We start from the raw sequence: 17,879 nt of genomic DNA on the forward strand, positions 1-17,879 counted from the left end.
GAACACATTTGTTTCATTGGTTCTCTCCAGTTGTTTCCTTGATATTTAACTGCGGTGACCTGGAGGAGGTGGTTTGGGTTTGTATCTTTGGGAAACCAGAAGGGCAGAAAGAGAAAACAACAAAACCAAACTCCTGAAATCCTCTCCCAACCTGTCTACTTTTGAAAATATTTTGGAAGAATTGTCTCTTTTGATCATGTTGGTTTGAAAGTCTAAGTATTAGACTCAACTTAGACTGCATTCATACATTCTGCCCAAGATATCGACCACAGAACCCTGGAAGTCAGAACAGGAGCTAAGACAGCTGAGCTGTGGTGTAAACACAGGCATGTAGTTCAGAAGTCAAGAGAATGATAAATGCTAAGTGAAAAGGGTCATAAATGTACGATCCAACTGAAGGATCTGATGTTATTGGGCAGTGGTTGTAGAATTACTTAGTTATCACTTCAAATAGTAATGATGGTTGGAGAAATGTCCATCCTTCTGTTGTGGCGAAAGACTATAGTTGTCATTTTAGTATTGTCTCTAATCCATTAGTGTCATAGTCTTTTTTTTTTTTAACTATTAGTATGTGTTTGCAGTATAAAGTTTACATTTCCTGTGTGGAGTTGGTACGTGTACATAACACACCTTATTACTTTTTACTTTGCTTTCTGTAAATTTTCCTTTAGCATTACACCAATTTAAGAAGGAAAACATCGTGTAAAAAAAAATCACTATATCAAAAATAAGATGGTACTGGGAATATGGGGAAAATCACAAAAGTGGTAAAAGAAAGATAGGTAAGAAATTCGGCGCCAAGCACCTACTATGCTCCAGCCGTGTCTGGGGCACTTTCTATGTTTGTTTCTAAACACCGGAGAGTGGGAAGCACAGAAAGGCTTGATGGAGGGGGAAAATGGGGATGTAAGCAGGAGGAATGCTTGAATTGGGCTTTGGAGTTTGAGGTAGAGTGTAAGTAAGATAGAAATAAATTGGGTTGTGCTCCATTATTGACTCGATGTTCTGCAGTAGTTCATTGAACATCTACTACATGCCAGGAGGTATATTTGCTACTGGGGATAAAACAGTGAAAAACAATAAATGTGGGCCCTGGTCTCAGCACTTACTCATCTTTGAGAGAACAAGATGCTATTAAGATGTTCTAAAGTTTAGTGAGATGTGTGTTGTCAGAGTCTAACAGATGGCGTGGGAGGGGTGGGTGCGAAGTGAAAGCGGGTGCAGATGACGTCCCAGCCAAGACTGGCCATGAAAGGAGCCAGCATCAGCAAAGGGACTGAGGGCCATCAGTGGTTAGGGAGGATCTGAGGGCAAGCAGTTGTCCCAAACACAGTGGCAAGGCCAGTAGGGACCAGCTCAAGCCTCCTTTGTCCTGCTGACACTATTTCGGCCTTTGGAGTCCATCCCAAGTACCATGGGAGCTCATTGAAAAGTCTCAAGCAGGGTGGATAGGATGTGAGTAAGGAGCCCAGTACTCTGGCTGAGCACAGTGATGCACGCCTATCATCCCAGCACTCGGGAGGCTGAGGCAGGGGGATCGCCGAGAGTTTGTGGCCAGCCTGGATTGCACAGTGAGTTCAATGATACCCTAAACTATATAGCAAAACCCTGTCTCAAAAAAGCAAAACCAAGCAAACTGACCAACAGTAGCGCTGCAAGGCGAAGGGGCTAATTCTGTTTTTAAAAATAGTAATGAGCTCCATGCAAAGCTAAATTTCTGTATCACCTCAGGCTGAACTCCTCAAAATAGGTTATACCCGAGGCTTTTGGGGAGAAGAGCAGCAAATTCAGTTGAGTGCTGCTGCTTTATTTTTATCCTCAGGCCAAGTCTTTCTTTCTCATAAATAAACTTCAGACAGGGAGAGAACAGCAACCACTGAGTATTTCAGGTAAGTGGCTTGGCTGGTAAACACGTCCTTAATTGTGGGGCTATTATGACAGTCCCTGAACGGACAGGGAATCGGTTAAAATGAGGTGCAGAAGGCCATTTTCATACTGCGACCTAGGTCTGTGCATGCTTTCGCTGAGTGAGCTGCCGCTCTCGCTAGCCCAGTGGCCCAGTTCCGGTGGCCACGGTCAGAGTCTTCTCCAGAAAGAGCTCATTGTATGATATAGGCCAGGAAGACTGCCGCCTGGCTCCCCAGGGGTAAAACACGCTGCACTGTGTACGGGAGGCTTGGCTTTTGAGAAGTCTCTGAACAGAAGCAGGGTTGGGTGCTAAGTGTGTTTGTGAAATTCTGCCCAAGAGCTGCAGCCGTCCACTTCCGGCACCCATGATTCCTGTGGCTTTAGGGAGATGATAGGCCAAGATGGCCCCTGTTTGTACCCTGCTTCCTTCAAGTCTCCCATGCGGTCTCTCTGCTGAGTCAGGACCAGGCTGCCTTGTGGCTGTGAAGTGGGAGAGGCAGTGGGATTTCTCCCATGGCTTTGAAAGGATTGTTTGGGACAGGGATGAGAAAAGCTCACAGTTCAGAAGCTGGGGCGAGGAGCGCTGCTGGAGGTCCGGGCTGGGGTGGCAGTGGGGCCTTTGGGCTGTGTTCCTAGGAAGCTCACGTCCTCTTGACAGAGATGGCCGGTCCTGACTGAGATGCAGGAGCAGAAAATGTAAGCCTTCCTCCTCTTCCTCTTCTTCTTTTACTCTCCTCATCTCCTCTTCCTTTTTCTGAAACTGACACAAAGGAATGCACATACGTATAGGATACAGTGAGATATGCTTTTTCCCCAGAAAGTGTACTTAAGGAGCTTGCTACATAAAAGCAAGCACAGTATTTTATCAAGAATTCAAATCCACTCATGTCTACCTGGGAATGCTTTATGTTTTAAGCTTTATGGCTTGTGTCTAGGTGTCCCCCAAAAGCCTCATGCAGTCATAGGTGGGGCTCTTCAGTGGTGACGTGCTGGAATTAAGCATGTACGGTCCTGGATTAGTCCACCGATTGGGCTAGCATAGCCCTGGGTGTAGATGATGGGAAGCCCACCCGGCCCGGGTGGCACAACCCAAAAACGTGCAGCATGGATGCGATAAAACAGGAGGAAGGAAGGCCGTTGCTTCAGCGTTGCTGCCTGCTGCCCTGCCACGGGCTGTTTCTTATTGACCGTTTAACCCTGGCTCTGAGCCAGCTGACGATGACTGAAACCTCTAAAAACTGAGCCAAGAAATTCACTTCCTTTAACTTGTGGGTGTTGGTATTGTGTCTTAGCAATGAGAAAAGTAACCAAGACACAAACGAAAGTAAGAACATATTTATGCATATTTATAACACATGTAAATTCACAGGATTTTAGAGACTTATAGGCTAGAAGAATCATACATTTGTGATTTAAAACACACACACACACACACACACACACACACACGCACACGGAATACACCCATGAAACAATCCCTACCACCAAGCTAGTGAAACACACCCCACACCCAGACACCTATTTTGCCCTGCCTGCTTGTAACCTCTTTCGTCCCTACTCACGTCGGCCCTCCCTGCACCTCCCCCGTCCCCAGCCCTCCACTCCCCCCCCTGACCATTTGTCAGACGTTCTAGAGGGTGGGACCCACAGGGTGCTTCAGCCTGTACTGCCTCTCCCACTTGTTTCCCTTGGCACAGTTACCCTGAGGGGCACCGAGTGTGGTGCACGTAGCCCCTTACTCTAATTGAGTAATATTCGGTTATGCAGATACACGACATGTGCTTATTCATCTCTTGGTGGACCAATGATTATTTTCAGTTTTTGTTTTTTTAGCTTTTAAAACAAAAACCTGTTAGGAGCATGCATGCCCAAGTCTCCGTATGGACAGGAGCTTTCCTCTTTCTTTGTAAATACCTAGGTGTGGAGTTATTCGATTCCGTGACAGGTAAGATATATTTTAACTTTTAAAGTAACTGTCGAAGTTACTTTCCAAAAGTGATTGTTGTATTTCGCATTTCTCCACGTACTGTGTGAGGCTGCACCTTCTTCCTATCATAGGCAGCTCTTGGGATGGTGGCCTTAGTGTTAGCTATTCCAATAGACCAGTAGTGGTGTGTTACTGTTTTAGTTTGCACTCCCTAGTGCTACCAATGTTGGACATCTTCTCATGTGATTATTTGCTATTCTTACATTTTATTTAGGATGTGTCTGTTAAAATATTTTGGTCATTTAAAACATTGAGTTATTTTTTTTCCTTAGGATTTTTAAAAGTTTTTCTTACATTTTACATTCTAGTTCTCTAGTGTAGATTTGCAACAATTTTTTTTCCCAGTTTGAGCCTTACCTTTACATTCTCTGCAGTCTCTTTTGAAGATCTGAGTTTCAAAAAACTTTAATGAAGTCTAATTTATTAAATTATTCTTTGATAAATTATACAGTTGTTATAATATCTAAGAAATTTCTGCTTAAATTCAGATGACAACATTTTTCTTCTAAAAGTTTTAAAATTTTAGGCTTAACCTTAGGTTTATGACTCACTTCATATTAATTTTGTATGTGGTACAAGGTATGCATCCAAGGTTTTTTTTTTTTTTGGCACAAGAATATTGTTTTCTAGCACTATTTTTTTTGTTTGTTTTTTGAGACAGGGTCTCACTATGTAGTTGAGACTGACCCGGAACTCACTATGTAGCCCAGGTTGGTTGTGAACTCACAGCGATCCTCCTGCCTCACCCTCCCGAGTGCTGGGATTCTAGCACTATTTTTTTAAAAGTCTATTCACTTTATTTGCTGTATTGTTTTTCCACTTTCTTGGTTTCATAAATCAGCTGTGCAGGTAGAGACTTACTTCTAGAATCTCATTCCAATCTCTTCATCTATTTATCTACTTTTACACCAACACAGTACATTTTCGTGACTATAATTTTAAACTAATTTTAAAAATCAGGTGTCATTAGCCCTTCAATCTTGTTCTTTTTTTTTCAGTAAGTCAGTCTAGCTAGATTCTTTGTATTTCCATGTGAATTTGTGGAAACTGCCTAGTAGGATACTGCCTGGGAGTTGATTGGATGTATACATGTAATATTGGGTCTCCTGACCTATGAACAAATATGTCTCTATTTACACGAGTCAGCTTTTGTATGACTGACTTGTCTGTATCTTACTTTTTGAAGATATTTTCAGTGAATAAAGAATTCTAGGGTGACAATTACTTCTTTTGGTGACTCCAATATATTGCTTCATTGCCTTTTAGTGTGCCTGATGGGTTTGATTTTTTTGAGACAGTCTTGCTATATAGTCCAGGCTGGCATCAAACTCATGGCAATTGTCCTGTCTCAGCCTCCCTAGTGCTGGGATTATAGGTGTGCACCACCATAACCAGTTTACAGTGCACTTGGTAGAAACTGTAGTTATTAGCTTTGTTCTTTTCCCCTTGGCTGTTTCTCAGGTTTTCCATTTGTCAGTTTTTCTTTGTTTGTGGTGCTGTATTGGGGACCGGGCTATATAAAAAGTTATTGGGGGCCAAATTGTGTGACTTATACCCCTCAGTCCCAAGACCAATAAAACCTGCCTTGGGAAACAGAAAAGCACACTGTGTGCTTTTGGCTGTGTGGAGAATGTTCATAATCACGGTGCTGTCATGGCAAGATAACATCTATTGAAGACAACGTAAAGGATGCTACTCCTTATTGACATGGACAGGCATCAGGGAATAGAGAAAACCCGTTTCCTTTTCACACACTCCTCTTGTATAAGTTTAACCTGTTTCCTACTTTTCAAAATATATTTTCAATTGTTGTTGTTCCACGAATGACACACAGTCCCTTCCCCCCATACTTCTCCCTTGCTAAAAAAGTTGCTCAACTGCTGAGACTGCTGCGTCTGTCCACTAGAAGCAGACTCCTCTCAGTCCCCTTACACCTTGAATGGTCTTTCTGTTTCTCCTTATTTCCTGTTGTTCCTCCCTTGCAGCTATCTGAGGGTCTGATCAGCCCCTGGCAGTGCTGGGCATCAAACCTAGGCCCTTGTACACACTAGGCATGTAGTCCACCACTGAACTACATCTCCCACCATATTTTGGTCAAAGTTTTAAGCAATTTCATTTTGATGTGCCTCAATTTATTTTTTTTTCATGTTTCTTGCCCCAGGGATGTGCAAATTCATAGTTTTCATCAAAGAGAAAATGTAAGCTCCTTAGCTCCTCCAAATATTAATTTGGATGACTTCAGATATTCACCTACATATTTAGTGTTGGTTTTATTTGTTTTTGTTTTTTGAGACAGGGTCTCACTATGTAGTTGATACTGACCTGAACTCACTATGTAGCCCAGGCTGGTCTTGAACTCACACCGATCCTCCTGCCTCAGCCTCCCAAGTGCTGGGATTACAGGCATGCACCACCACGCCCTGCTCATATTTGGCCTAGGTTCCACTGTTAATTTATATTGGAATTTTTTCTTTGTGAATTTCATTTCAGATTGTTTCTATTGCTATTCTAAAGTTCACCCATCTTTTTATTTTAATTTCATGTAGTACTTTTCATCTCACAATTCATAATTTTTGTCTATCAAAATTCAGCTGGAATCTTTTTATATCTTCCATGACTTTACTTAACATCTTTTATCTTTTTTTTTAGCTTTCTGAACATACAGAATATAGTTATAATAATAATTTTAACATCTGAGTTTATGAACTCTTAATTATCTATAACATGTCTAGGTCAGTTTTAATTGACTATTGTTCTGTTTGTTATGGGCTCCTTACCTGTTAATTGTTTATTATATGTCAGACATTGCAATTTTCAACTTTTCTATATACTGGATTTGTGCATTCCTTCAAGCTGGGTGTGGTTGCTCATAGCTGTTCCCCCAGCACTTGGAAGGCTGAGGGAGAAGGACCTTCATCAGTGTGAGGCCAGCCTGGGCTGCATACTCAGATCCTGTCTCAAACATATGTAGTTCTTGAGCTTTACCCTATGAGTTACTTCTTTGGAAGGGAAAAGCTTTCTTGGAAAAATTTCTCAGGAAATAAAAAGCCTCGTGTTTGCTTTTAAACTTTGTTTTGTGTGAAGATAGCTGCTTTCCCCGAGGCTAGAGCTGCATGCAGCCTGTTCTTCTGGCCTCTGAATGCTCTAAATGAAGATGGCATCTGGGGAGTTTTGCATCCTGTCTGTTGGGAACCGGCCACATTCTAGATCCTGGGTGTCCCAGGCACCGTCCTTGTGATTCTTAGGTGATGCTTTCCCTGGCAGTCTGGGCAGATTTCTTGTTGCTGATGAGTGCTCACCTGAGCACCGAGGGAGCCTGCTGCTGCCTTCTGGAATGCCTCCATGCCTCTCTTGTCCCTGGGACTCCGCGCAGGCCCCCATCTTGCCATCTCTGGAGTCCAGACTCCATCTCCCCAGTCCTAGGAGATGAGAGACTGCACCTGAACTGTCCCTGCTCCCTGGCTACATAACTGCTTCTGGTGGTGATCCTGGGTGCTCACAGGGCCATCTTACTGGTTTCTGACCTCTCAGGAATCACCACCCTTTGCTGCCTGATGTCCAGTGTCCTGAGTGTCATTGTTTCAGAGGTTTTATTCGGCTTTTTCATTGTTTCGGGTGGCAGAGCAACCCTGGCCTCTCCTTCCAGCTTTATCAGAAGTGGAAGTGGTGCTCTGGATCTCTGAAGGCTGGGATTTACTCATCTTTGTGTTCTCCGCTCCCCCGAGCTCTGCACCTTCACATCAGGTAGTGAATGAGTCTTTGCAAACTTGAACTCATTTAGTGTTAAATCTAATTAACATTTAATTTCAGGCTGGGGATTTAGCTCAGCGGTTCCACCGCCTGCCTTGCAAGCGCAAGGACCTGAGTTCGAGCCCCGGTACAAAACAAAACAAAACAAAACCCATTTAATTTCATGAGTAAGACTGAGATAGGCACTGCAAACATACAATGCTACAAATGGTTTTAAGTTTAAAAACCCTCATTGCATAGCGAGTCACGAATACACACACACACACACACACACACACACACACACATTAAATACATTTGCTGTGTGAAATACATTTAGTGAGAATGGAAAGGAAGAATAACTACACTTTGATGTGGAAACTGAGATCCAACCAGCAAGAGCAATCCGCCGAGTCACGGCCAGCGACCCTGAATACACGATTCCCTCTCTCCTCACAGCAGTTCTGAGGCTCACACTAACTCTTGTTTTAGAGGTGAAAACATTTGGTGTCACTGAGGCAAATTTAACTGTTCAGGTTTACAAAAGTCAGGGTTAGAAAGATAGCGCATGACTCTGACTCCCAGACATGCACCGTACTCCTCGCCAAGCCACCCCGCAGGGAGGAGCAGTAGATCCGAAGAGGCCTGAGAAGTAAGGGCGTGTGAGCCAGGGAGCTACTTGAGGGAGCAGGAAATCTCGTCCCTGGGGAAAATGAAAGAATCCAGCTGCGGCGAACACTTGCGAGAACTGGCGTTTGGAGAGGGAATAATACACACAGGGGCTGGACATTATTTCTTTCTTTGTCCCTTTTTTTTTTTTTTTTGGAGTTGTTTCTGCATCTTTTTTCCCCCCTATTAAGTTTATTGCTACATTTAAAGCAAACGATGCAGTGACATTCATTTGTGGGATCTTGTACCTTTACATGGTGTGTCTTGGTTCTTGGTTTTTCCCCCATACCCTGTCCTCCCTTCACCCCGCACCACCCTTCCCTGGGGAAACTGTTTTCACATAGCATAGTCACGTTGGGTTGAGAACGGGGCTGTCGGCCATCAGTCAGCCTGGTACAGCTGAGTTCAAATAACAGAGGGATTTGCTGAAAGAGTTAAAGCTTCGTTCCGACGGCACTGGGCTGCTCCTAAATACGGTAATGCTGGAGACTTGGTGGGTCAGGGTTATGTTGCGGAAAGGACCACCAACCTTCGAAGCACAGCATACTCCGGGTCTGGTAAAGGATCTTACCATCACTGAGCACAAGGGTAAAGGTCCAACCAAGTCAGCAGCACTGGGGATGGAAAGGAGGGACGTGCTGCCAGAAAACAGGAGACTCACCGATGGACAGTGGCAGCTGGAAGACAATGGGGCCACTGGCCCAGACTTCTGGGTGGAAGAAGGCAGGGTAACAGGGAGAATAGGCCACAGGGGGAATCAGTCAGGATGGGTGGACTTGAAGCCCAAACAGGTCAGACTGATGAAGAGGGGCAGGCGGCAGGTGCAGGAGGAGCGAGCGAAGGGGAAAGCACCATGCACCTCCCAGGTAAGTGACACGGACGGGCGACACTGACCTCAGAAAGGACACAGCATTGGAAAACTGTAGGGAGGGGAGAGCATCAGCGCTTCACGGCAGAGGCAAGGAAATAAACACAGGCAGGCAGTGACTCAGGGATTTAACTACAGAAATCTGTAGTTAAATGATCATGGGTGACTTTCTGTCTAAATTTTGTCCTATGAAATAATGATAATTCCCATTTCTCAAAATTGGCATAAAACTATGAGGGTAGACTTCATTCAAACATAAACCGGCAAAATTTTCATTGCATTTGTTTTTATCTCCACTTCCCGCCAAAGAAGGCATGACTCTCTTTTTCGTTTACTTTGATCTTTTTCCATCAGAAAAGGAGAGGGGATCAGAAATAACTTGAAATAAGCAAATTTTCTGCCTTTGGGAAGCCTAACCCTACTCATGAGGTGAAAAGAAAAGGTGCTTAAGGTGCCCCAGACTGAGGGTGCTTTTCCTGGAGAGGAGTCTGGAGATTCAAACAGGTGGTTTGGTCCAGGTCTGCTCCATGCTTGTTTTGGGGAGGTAGAACCTCAGGTCCTAGGGCTCGGGAAGGAGAAGACTCAAGGCACCCAGATGTGACCAGAGGCAGAGTGCAAGTTCCACACAGCGTCCACTTCCCGGCACCCTCCCTCCACCAGATTCTAGTCAGGCCAGGTGAGAGGTTGGAGCCGTCTCAATAAAGCTATATTAAGCATCACCTAAGTCAGCAAGTGGGATGGTTACAGAATTTATTTTTAAGGATATCCTTCCTATTTCTTGTGGTAAAAGGCACCATGCCTGCTGCATGGAGGTGTTCAATAAGTGTTTGTTAAATGGTTTATAGAGCCAAGGATGTGGGGAAGGGAAGGAGCAGACTGAGAGGCCGGGAGAGAACCAGAATCAGCGAAGGAGAATTATTAAATTCAAGGGTACAGACACCCTCAGAAAGAGTTGGTCCGTGACACCAAATGCCAGAGAGAAGTCAGGTGGGGACTGGAAGGGTCCTTTGGATTTTGCAACGACGTGGACACCGCCAGAAGGACCTGCAAAGAATTGATCCGCAGGCCAGCGACACCGCAGTGGGCTGGAGACAGAAGGAAGACGACACTGGAGGTGTGAGCGGAGGTTTCCCTTTGGAGAAGTCTGGGGAAGGACAGAGGATACACGCAAACCGTCGCAGGAAGGAGGTCAAATTCAAGGCGGATTTCATTTTATCTCGGTTGGAAAACTGCTTCTATGGACGGCTGAGAAACGGGGAGAAACTGGAAATAGGATGTGGGTGCAGCAGTTCAACTATGAACAAGTGTGAAGTGGATGAAGATTCAGCTCTAAGAAGTGCACCTTCAAATAAATGTTAGGAAGAGGGTCCGCATCCCGGGACAGCGTGACCGAAGAACGTTTCTCTGACGCTAGGCTCAGCGAGCCCGGGACCCACAGGTCAGACCCAGACCATACACTGCTTTGCTGTGCCTTGAGAACTGAGTTAGACATCAACACTTGAAGTTCAATGAATTTCATGGAAAAGTCCACATCTTTGAGCTTTCTTCAAATGTTAAGAGATTTTTAATGTAACCATTATTTGTAGGCTGTTGTTCCTGTCAGCCAGCAGCAGGAGCCTATTTGGCTGCTTTTCCCTTCAGGGATTGGCAAAAATTCTGTGTAAAGGGCTCTGTTCTCTAACTCCTAAGTCCTACTTCTGAAATTGGGAAGCGACTATAAATGATATGTAAGTGAACAGGCATCGCTGTGTTCCAATAAACTTTACCTGTGAACAAGCTTGGGTTTCATACGATTTCCATCCATTAAGAAATACTGCTAACTGGGTGTGGCGGTCCACATCTGTAATCCCACCACTCTGGGAGGCTGAGGCAGAAAGATCACAAGTTTAAGCCCAGCCTGGGCAACTCAGCAAGTCTCTGAGTTGAAATAGAAAAAGAACTGAGGAAGGCCCTGAGTTTGATCTCCAGTCACACACACACCCACACACACACACACACACACACACACACACGAAAAATTGGTGTTCTTTCAACCATAAACATGTAGCAATTTTAGCTTTTTGGCCTGAGCGGAAACAGGTGACCAGCTGGATTTGCCTGGGAGACATAGTTTGTATCTGCCGCTCTGGATTCCCTCAAGTCTTTGTTCTCTTTAAAGCGAAATGAAGAAGTGTTTGGGACTTGCTATTCAGGAGATGGGCAAGTTGTCTCTGAAGCAGTGCCCCCCCCAGTCTTACCGTTCCCTTTTCTGCTCCAGGCAAGGAGAAGTTGCCTTCTTTGGTTGCGTTTGTGCTTTTATTTTTTTTCACGCTTACCCACTTCATTGGTTCACTTTAAGTGTCTGCAGTTATTCGAGTTTGATTCTTTTATAGAATGACCAGGTGTCTTCCATCACCCCAGACTGGAGGACTTTTCAGTGCTAAAGAGGGGAAGGCTTTAGGCAAAGCAGCATGAGCTGGTCCCTCAGCCCCAAGTTTACATTATCTTACATTTGTGAGGGCTTTGTCACCCAAAGGATCATTACTGGGGATCCGTCCTGTGCATCACACCCATTCATTCTTTGTACTTCCCTTCCCTTCCTCTGCCTCCTTCCACGTCTTGGTCTTCTCCTTTGCCAAAGCTCTAGCTTCCTGTTTCTTATCACCTCTTTCTCCTTCGTGTTTTGCTCATATTGTTTAATATATTCACAGAATTTACATAATGCCCCGCACATCGAATGAGAGTTGAATGACTGATTGTATCAGGATCCACTAGGGGAGCAGACTTAACATAAAATGTATATGACTAATAAAGGACTTACCAGGTAAGCGTACAGTGGCTCCTGTGGCATCAGGAGAAGGCGCAGGGCCGTCTGCACGCAGACGAGCTGGAAGACCCATGCGGAAGTTGAAGGCTTTGAGTTCCCCTTAGAGGATCATGGGAGTCCCCGTCAGAAAGCTGAAGGGTCTGTGTGGGAAGCCTGAGGGAGCTGGAGGCGAAGGTACACGGGGAGCTCCTCCGAAGGAGCAAAGGGGCGGACTTCCGTCTTCTTTCCCTTTTAATTCTATCCAGGCTACAGGACTATTTGTTGGTGCCACCCACATCCGGGTGGGTCTCCCTCCCACCTGCCAGTCCTCCACAGATAGCAGAACTGTGTCCACCGACCCACTCTTCCCTTCATAAACCTTTCGAGCTGACATCATCACGATGAGCGATCACACAGACGAACCTAGCTCTTCACCCTGGGTGAAAAATCCAGGCCAAGATGAAGACAAAATGGCAATCAAAGGGCCCCCACATCTTGCTCACTTCCTGAAATTAGAACTGCCTGTCTTTGTGAATCAGCTGATACCGCCCCCATCCGTGGAGCCCAATCGGTCAAATGATCCCAGCCTTTCTGCCTGCCGTCCTCCACACAGCTCCCCTCGGAGCAGGGACCCAGGACTTGGGCTTGGGTTCCAGCCAGGGCTCTGCCGTGCTGTGGCTGTCAGGCGAGATCCCACGTCAGTGCCGCCTCACTTTCTACCCTTAGATACTGTGAAAAGTAGAGTTATTGGCTGTCCAGCACCGTTACGCCTGCTTCTACAGAGGGTGCCCTCACCACGCCTTTCCCGCACAGCGCAACCAATGTCTCTCTGCTTCAGTCACTTCTGCTAGGTCTGGACACTCACAGAAGAAGACCTGACGCACTCAGCAGCTCCAGGTGAAAGTACCCCAATCAACCCAGACTCGGAAGACCTGTCCGAGTACTCAACACCTCTCCTGTTTTTGTTATTGTCCTCTGTTCTAGTTCAACATGCTTGCTTCAACTTCTGACTTTGTGCCCCACAATCACGTCTGTTAATTCTGGGTCCTGCCTGGTCACAAACCCGTCCATTTACCGTAGTCCCTGTGGCCTCCTCGCTATCTCCTCCCAGTTCCCTGCTCCTCTGTTAAAGCCTTCACAGACTCTAACCCTGCCTCAGGCACCTTCAAGTGCTGCAGGAACAGATCCACAGCTGCAATGAGTCCGGCACCTGGCCCCACCTTGCTCCTCCCGGGTTTTCCTGGTTCTAGAAAACTCCCAGGGTCCTTATTCTGTGTGAGGCTCTGCTGGTGAGGGGACCTGGTTCCGACCTTTTCTGAAAATCCAGGAACCAGGCCTCTTGGCTGAGTTCGATGAGAAAGGGCCTTTGCTCCAGGGGCCGTGACTGCTATGCTTGCAAGGCTGGGAGGCAGAGGATGGCTGTGGGGCGGACAGTGGTTTGATCACTGTATAATTTTACTCCCTCTGGGAATATTTCAAGTGTCTTCTACAAATGTCAGGGAGCCAGTGACTCATCAGACAGGGGAGTGTTGGTTTTGGAAGAGGGAGAGGAAGTCAGTGCCTTGGAGTCAGCAGTGGCTTTGCACTAAGGTAAAATCTCATCTCAGCAGAGGGCCCGAGAGTTGCTGGTCCTGGCCTAGGAGAGCTGTCCTGTCCCTCCACCCAGGAAGTGGGCATTGAGGAGCCAACTCTCACCTTCTGCCTCACAACCCTGGGGGTCAGGGAGGTCAGGAGATGCCCTGGTTGGCTTGGTTATTCCAGCAAATATGTGTGGCAGGAGATCAGCGGTCTTGGTGGACTTCCCCACTCAGAAACACAAGTGAGGGACCAACGTGTATGACAGGAAGGGCAAGGGAATGAGGCCATCTGCCTAAGGAGATAGTTCCTGCTGTAGCACTTACTTCTATGAGGCCATATCACAGGTGAAACACGTAGCAGATGTCACCAGGGTGTTGCTGCTGCGACAACACAGAGAGGTTGAACCAGCACTGTGGCTGGTTCCCTTTTTTGTCCCACGCAGGGATTTTGGGTGATGACTGTGACTTCATGGCCACTGGTGCATCTTCTAGAATATCTACGGCTCTCCTGTCCAGGCTGGGTTTTTTCTTTCAAAGGGTGACGATGTGTGTGCAGATTCTATGGTCTGGTGGCTGCGGTGGAGCTTTGAAGGAGGCTGTGAAGAGTGTTCCACTCCTCCCTGGCGAATCCTGCTGGTAGATGTGAGGGAAAGGAAGGAGGCAGGAGTCCAGCCTCGGTTGTGGGTGGTCAGTGTTGCAGGACCCTGTGGAATGTGGTTTGTACATGGCAACCCGGGCCTTAGTTCTCCTACCCAGCTCTCCTTCCACCTGCATCCAGCTTTTGCCTAATCTCCTTTCTGTCCCAACCCTCTAAGGTCAGGAATGACATCCTTGACACAAAACCCAGATGGGGGTTTTTCAGTGTGCGCTCTCTCGACATCCTTGTCTACCACCTTCTCCCGAGATCAGACGAGACCAGGTGTGTTCAGGACAGTATGGCCGTAGACTGACACCTCTTTCTTAGTCTCCCTCCTCCTGCTTAGTGGAAGCTTCTTTCTCTTTGCAGGATCGTACTTCTTTAACCCATCATTAAGTACTAACGTGGCTCCAGGTGTGGGCAGGACCTCTTCCTTTCCTTTGTTCTCTCTGTTCTCAGGGCTCTCGCTCATGTTCACAGTTGTCATGGTCATCTGGTTAGGGATGAGGGCCAATTCTCTCTCTAGTTCAGCTCTCACCTCAGAGCCACACACGTGAACATCCAGACTCCTACTCAGTACCACACACGCACATCTGGGGCAACCTCAGGCTGAGCCCGTTCTCTCCTAGTGTTCCTTTCTTCAACAGATATGGTAGCATCACCATCAAGTAGAAATTTAGCAGCTGTATTTGTCATTATCTTCTTTTCTCTCTAACATCACTCAGTCTATCAATTTTGCCACCTCCATTTACCTTCTTCCTCACTTTCACCCTGGTCCAATTGTTCTTCCTTCTCACTTGAATCATTGGAAGAGATTCCTATCTGGTCTTCTGGAATCTGTTCTGATCGTTCTTCATCCACCCTTCATTCTCCAACAAAAGTAACTTTTCCCAACGTAAATCAGATTGTAAGTGTCAGAATTCTGCTTCACCTTCACCCCAATCAACTATCTACTTAAAAGTCTTTAAAACTATTGCTCTGTGCAAAAACCAAAAGACCCTCAATAGGGCCCACAGAGTCATTTCTTATTGGTCCCCATTCCCTGTCCAACCGCATTAGTAGTCATTTCTCTTTCATCTTATATCCTTCTCCTGTCACACTGGCCTTTCTTGTGTTTCTTGATTAGGGCCAAGTTCCACATGGACGCAGGGCCCTTCCTTGTTCCCAGAGCAAATTTTCTTTCCTTTTTTTGCTTTCTTACTTTTAAATTCTCGAGGTAGCATGTCACGACTCAATCTGAAGAGGTTCTTTTGTTATATGATCATAGACGATCATTACCTCCTGCTTTGGGACAGAACATACATTCAGGGTTAACAGCCGTGTTCCTGACCAGACTGCGATACAGAATCGTGATTTTTCTCAGCATTATATCTCCAGTGTCCGGTATGAACATCTCACACTTGGTAAGCACGCAACAAATATTTGTTGAGGGAATGAATCAAAAGTCTATTATATAAGCCCTGTTTCCCTCACTTTCTAGAGGAAGAGCTGGAAGCTTAGAAAATATATGATGGAGCCGTATGGCTAAAACCTGTGTATCTAGCAGCAGAGCCCAGGCGATACCTGACATTACAGTAGCTTCTGTGGTTCCTGGGGAAAGGCACCATCATCACAGTGCTGTGTGTACGCCTGTATGTTTCTTATTGTAAAACAGAGAAACAGAGTACAAAACAACTGGTAATGTCTCCAACCACCTTCATTATTTTATGGGCTGCTATTAAGAGAAAGACCTAGATGACACAGAGCCAGTTATTAAACAAGATTCATATAATTTTACCATAGTTTTAGGGAGATTGCATTTTAGGTAGGATGACTGTGATAGTTCAGATCAAGGATGACCCCCAAAACTCTCAGGCGCTCAGAAGCAAGGCTTTTGGAAGGTGACTGGATCATGGTGGTGGTGAGGGAGGTATAGCTGTCTGGGATATTAGGAGGTGAGGCCCGGCCAGAAGAGGTGGGTCACTGGGGCAGTGACCTGGAAGAGACAAGTCATTGAAGGCATGACCCGGAAGCATTTATCTCCCTCCTTGGCTCCTTCCTTTTCTCTCTGCTTCCTGGCAGCCCTGATATGAGCAGCTCTCCTTTGCAGTAGGCCCTTCCCACATGACATTTTGGCCTTGTAGCCAGCTGATTATGGACTGAAAACTGTGAGCCCAGATAAACCTCTCCTCCTTTAAGTTGTGTGTGTTTTGCATTGTGGCAGCATGAGAAAGTCACTGAGACTTTGACCATGTCCTGATGGACACTTGTCCTAAAATACGCTTACTGAAATAAAATTACTGCTAGCACCAACTTTAACTCTCAAAAGTGTTCAACATGCTCCATCAGTTAGGAAGCCGCCCTGTTACAAATGAGGCATTAGGAATGGAGGGAGGAAGTAGATCTAGATTGCGGAGCCTTAGATCTTTGTTCTAGCTCTGCTTTTACATTTGATTGTGACAAGTTACTTTAGCATACTTGAAAGACGAGGTTCTTATTAGCCCATGCTTTTGAGAATTTTGTAATACCTTTAAGGTAGGACATTGTAGATAGGTAGAATTCCAACCAGCAGACATGGTTAGGAAGGCCTTGTAAGCTTGAGGAACACATGGGCTAGGCCACAAAGGGAGCAGAAGTACATGAATTATTTAGGTTCCTGGGCAACTTGGCTGGAGGGGGCAGACATAGGTCTAAGAAGGTAAATTAAAGAGATTTTTACTGTATGAGTAGGAAAGAATATGGGATGAAGAGAATAAGGTGGTATAACATATTTAAGTAACTCTGATAGGAACAGAAATAGATCTGAGATGCCTAAAAGAATATAAGAGATTTATTTGAACAGCTACAATACAAGATAATGGAGGATCAAAGTCGGGCAGTAAATGTAAAGAAAAGGGGCTTGGAGCGGAGACCCACCAAGTGGGTAGAAATGAACGTGTTTAGTGGCTGGGGAATGACTGCATTGGGACATTATTTATGCACCAGATGTGTTTAGCACCTATTTTGAGCCAGATACCGTGAGAGTTATTAGGGTGAAAAGACTTGATCACTGAACTTGAACCATGATGTAAACCTATTATATATAAACATAAACATCAGAATGGGCATGTGTGTGTTCAGGGGTCCCGTACATCAGGAAGAACACCTGTGCCTTCCTAAATGAACCAGGTGGGCATCACAGCAGAGGTGATCGGCCTGACCCTGAGTGAGCGAAGGAAGGAGGAGGCTGGGGATCAAATCAGGGTGCTCTGTGCCAAGGCTCATGTCTTCTGTGTCTTTATATTCCCAGAGCCCTGCGTGGGATCCAGAAAATAGAAGCACAGTTTAGTGCTGGAGTCCGGCAAGAGAGAAAGGGAGAGAAGAGTTAGCTGAAGAAGTCAGGGAGGAGAGGGAGGATGTGAGTGGCAATCCAGAGGCTGAACTTAAAGGCTGCCTTGCTATCTCCACATCCTGCGCACGTCATGCCAGCCCCTGAGAGGCCGTTCTGCCCTTGAGGTTTGCTAGCCTGCAGCCACGAGTTTGTCCCTCAGGAGAATCTGACTCAGTAAGCACATTTGTGAATTTCTATTCTAATTACACTCTGAAACCTTAAAGATTTGATTAGATTTTGGTTTCAGGGAAAGAGCACAGATTTCAGGGACACAGGAGTCTTGATATTTTCTGGACTCTTTTTGCTCATCTTTAATTGACAGGATATTTACTTTTGAACTTACTTTTCCGGTCCAGCTAATTACGCCTCT

The 17,879-nt window shown here is 45.7% G+C and overlaps 1 protein-coding gene across 1 annotated transcript; it reads right to left on the bottom strand.

Annotated features, from left to right (window-relative positions):
* Nucleotides 1–1,774: 1,774 nt before the first annotated feature.
* LOC104859140 lies at nt 1,775–12,340 on the bottom strand. The gene is made up of 3 exons (XM_010619653.2): nt 12,266–12,340; nt 11,962–12,066; nt 1,775–2,668 (listed from the first exon to the last, which is right to left on the bottom strand). Exons 1-3 carry the CDS (start codon nt 12,338–12,340, stop codon nt 2,045–2,047), a joined length of 804 nt encoding a protein of 267 aa, XP_010617955.1. The 3' UTR covers nt 1,775–2,044.
* Nucleotides 12,341–17,879: the final 5,539 nt, after the last annotated feature.

The sequence above is a fragment of the Fukomys damarensis genome, unplaced genomic scaffold (assembly GCF_012274545.1).
Source record: "Fukomys damarensis isolate Sample0158 unplaced genomic scaffold, DMR_v1.0_HiC HiC_scaffold_5, whole genome shotgun sequence".
Taxonomy (NCBI): Eukaryota; Metazoa; Chordata; class Mammalia; order Rodentia; family Bathyergidae; genus Fukomys; species Fukomys damarensis.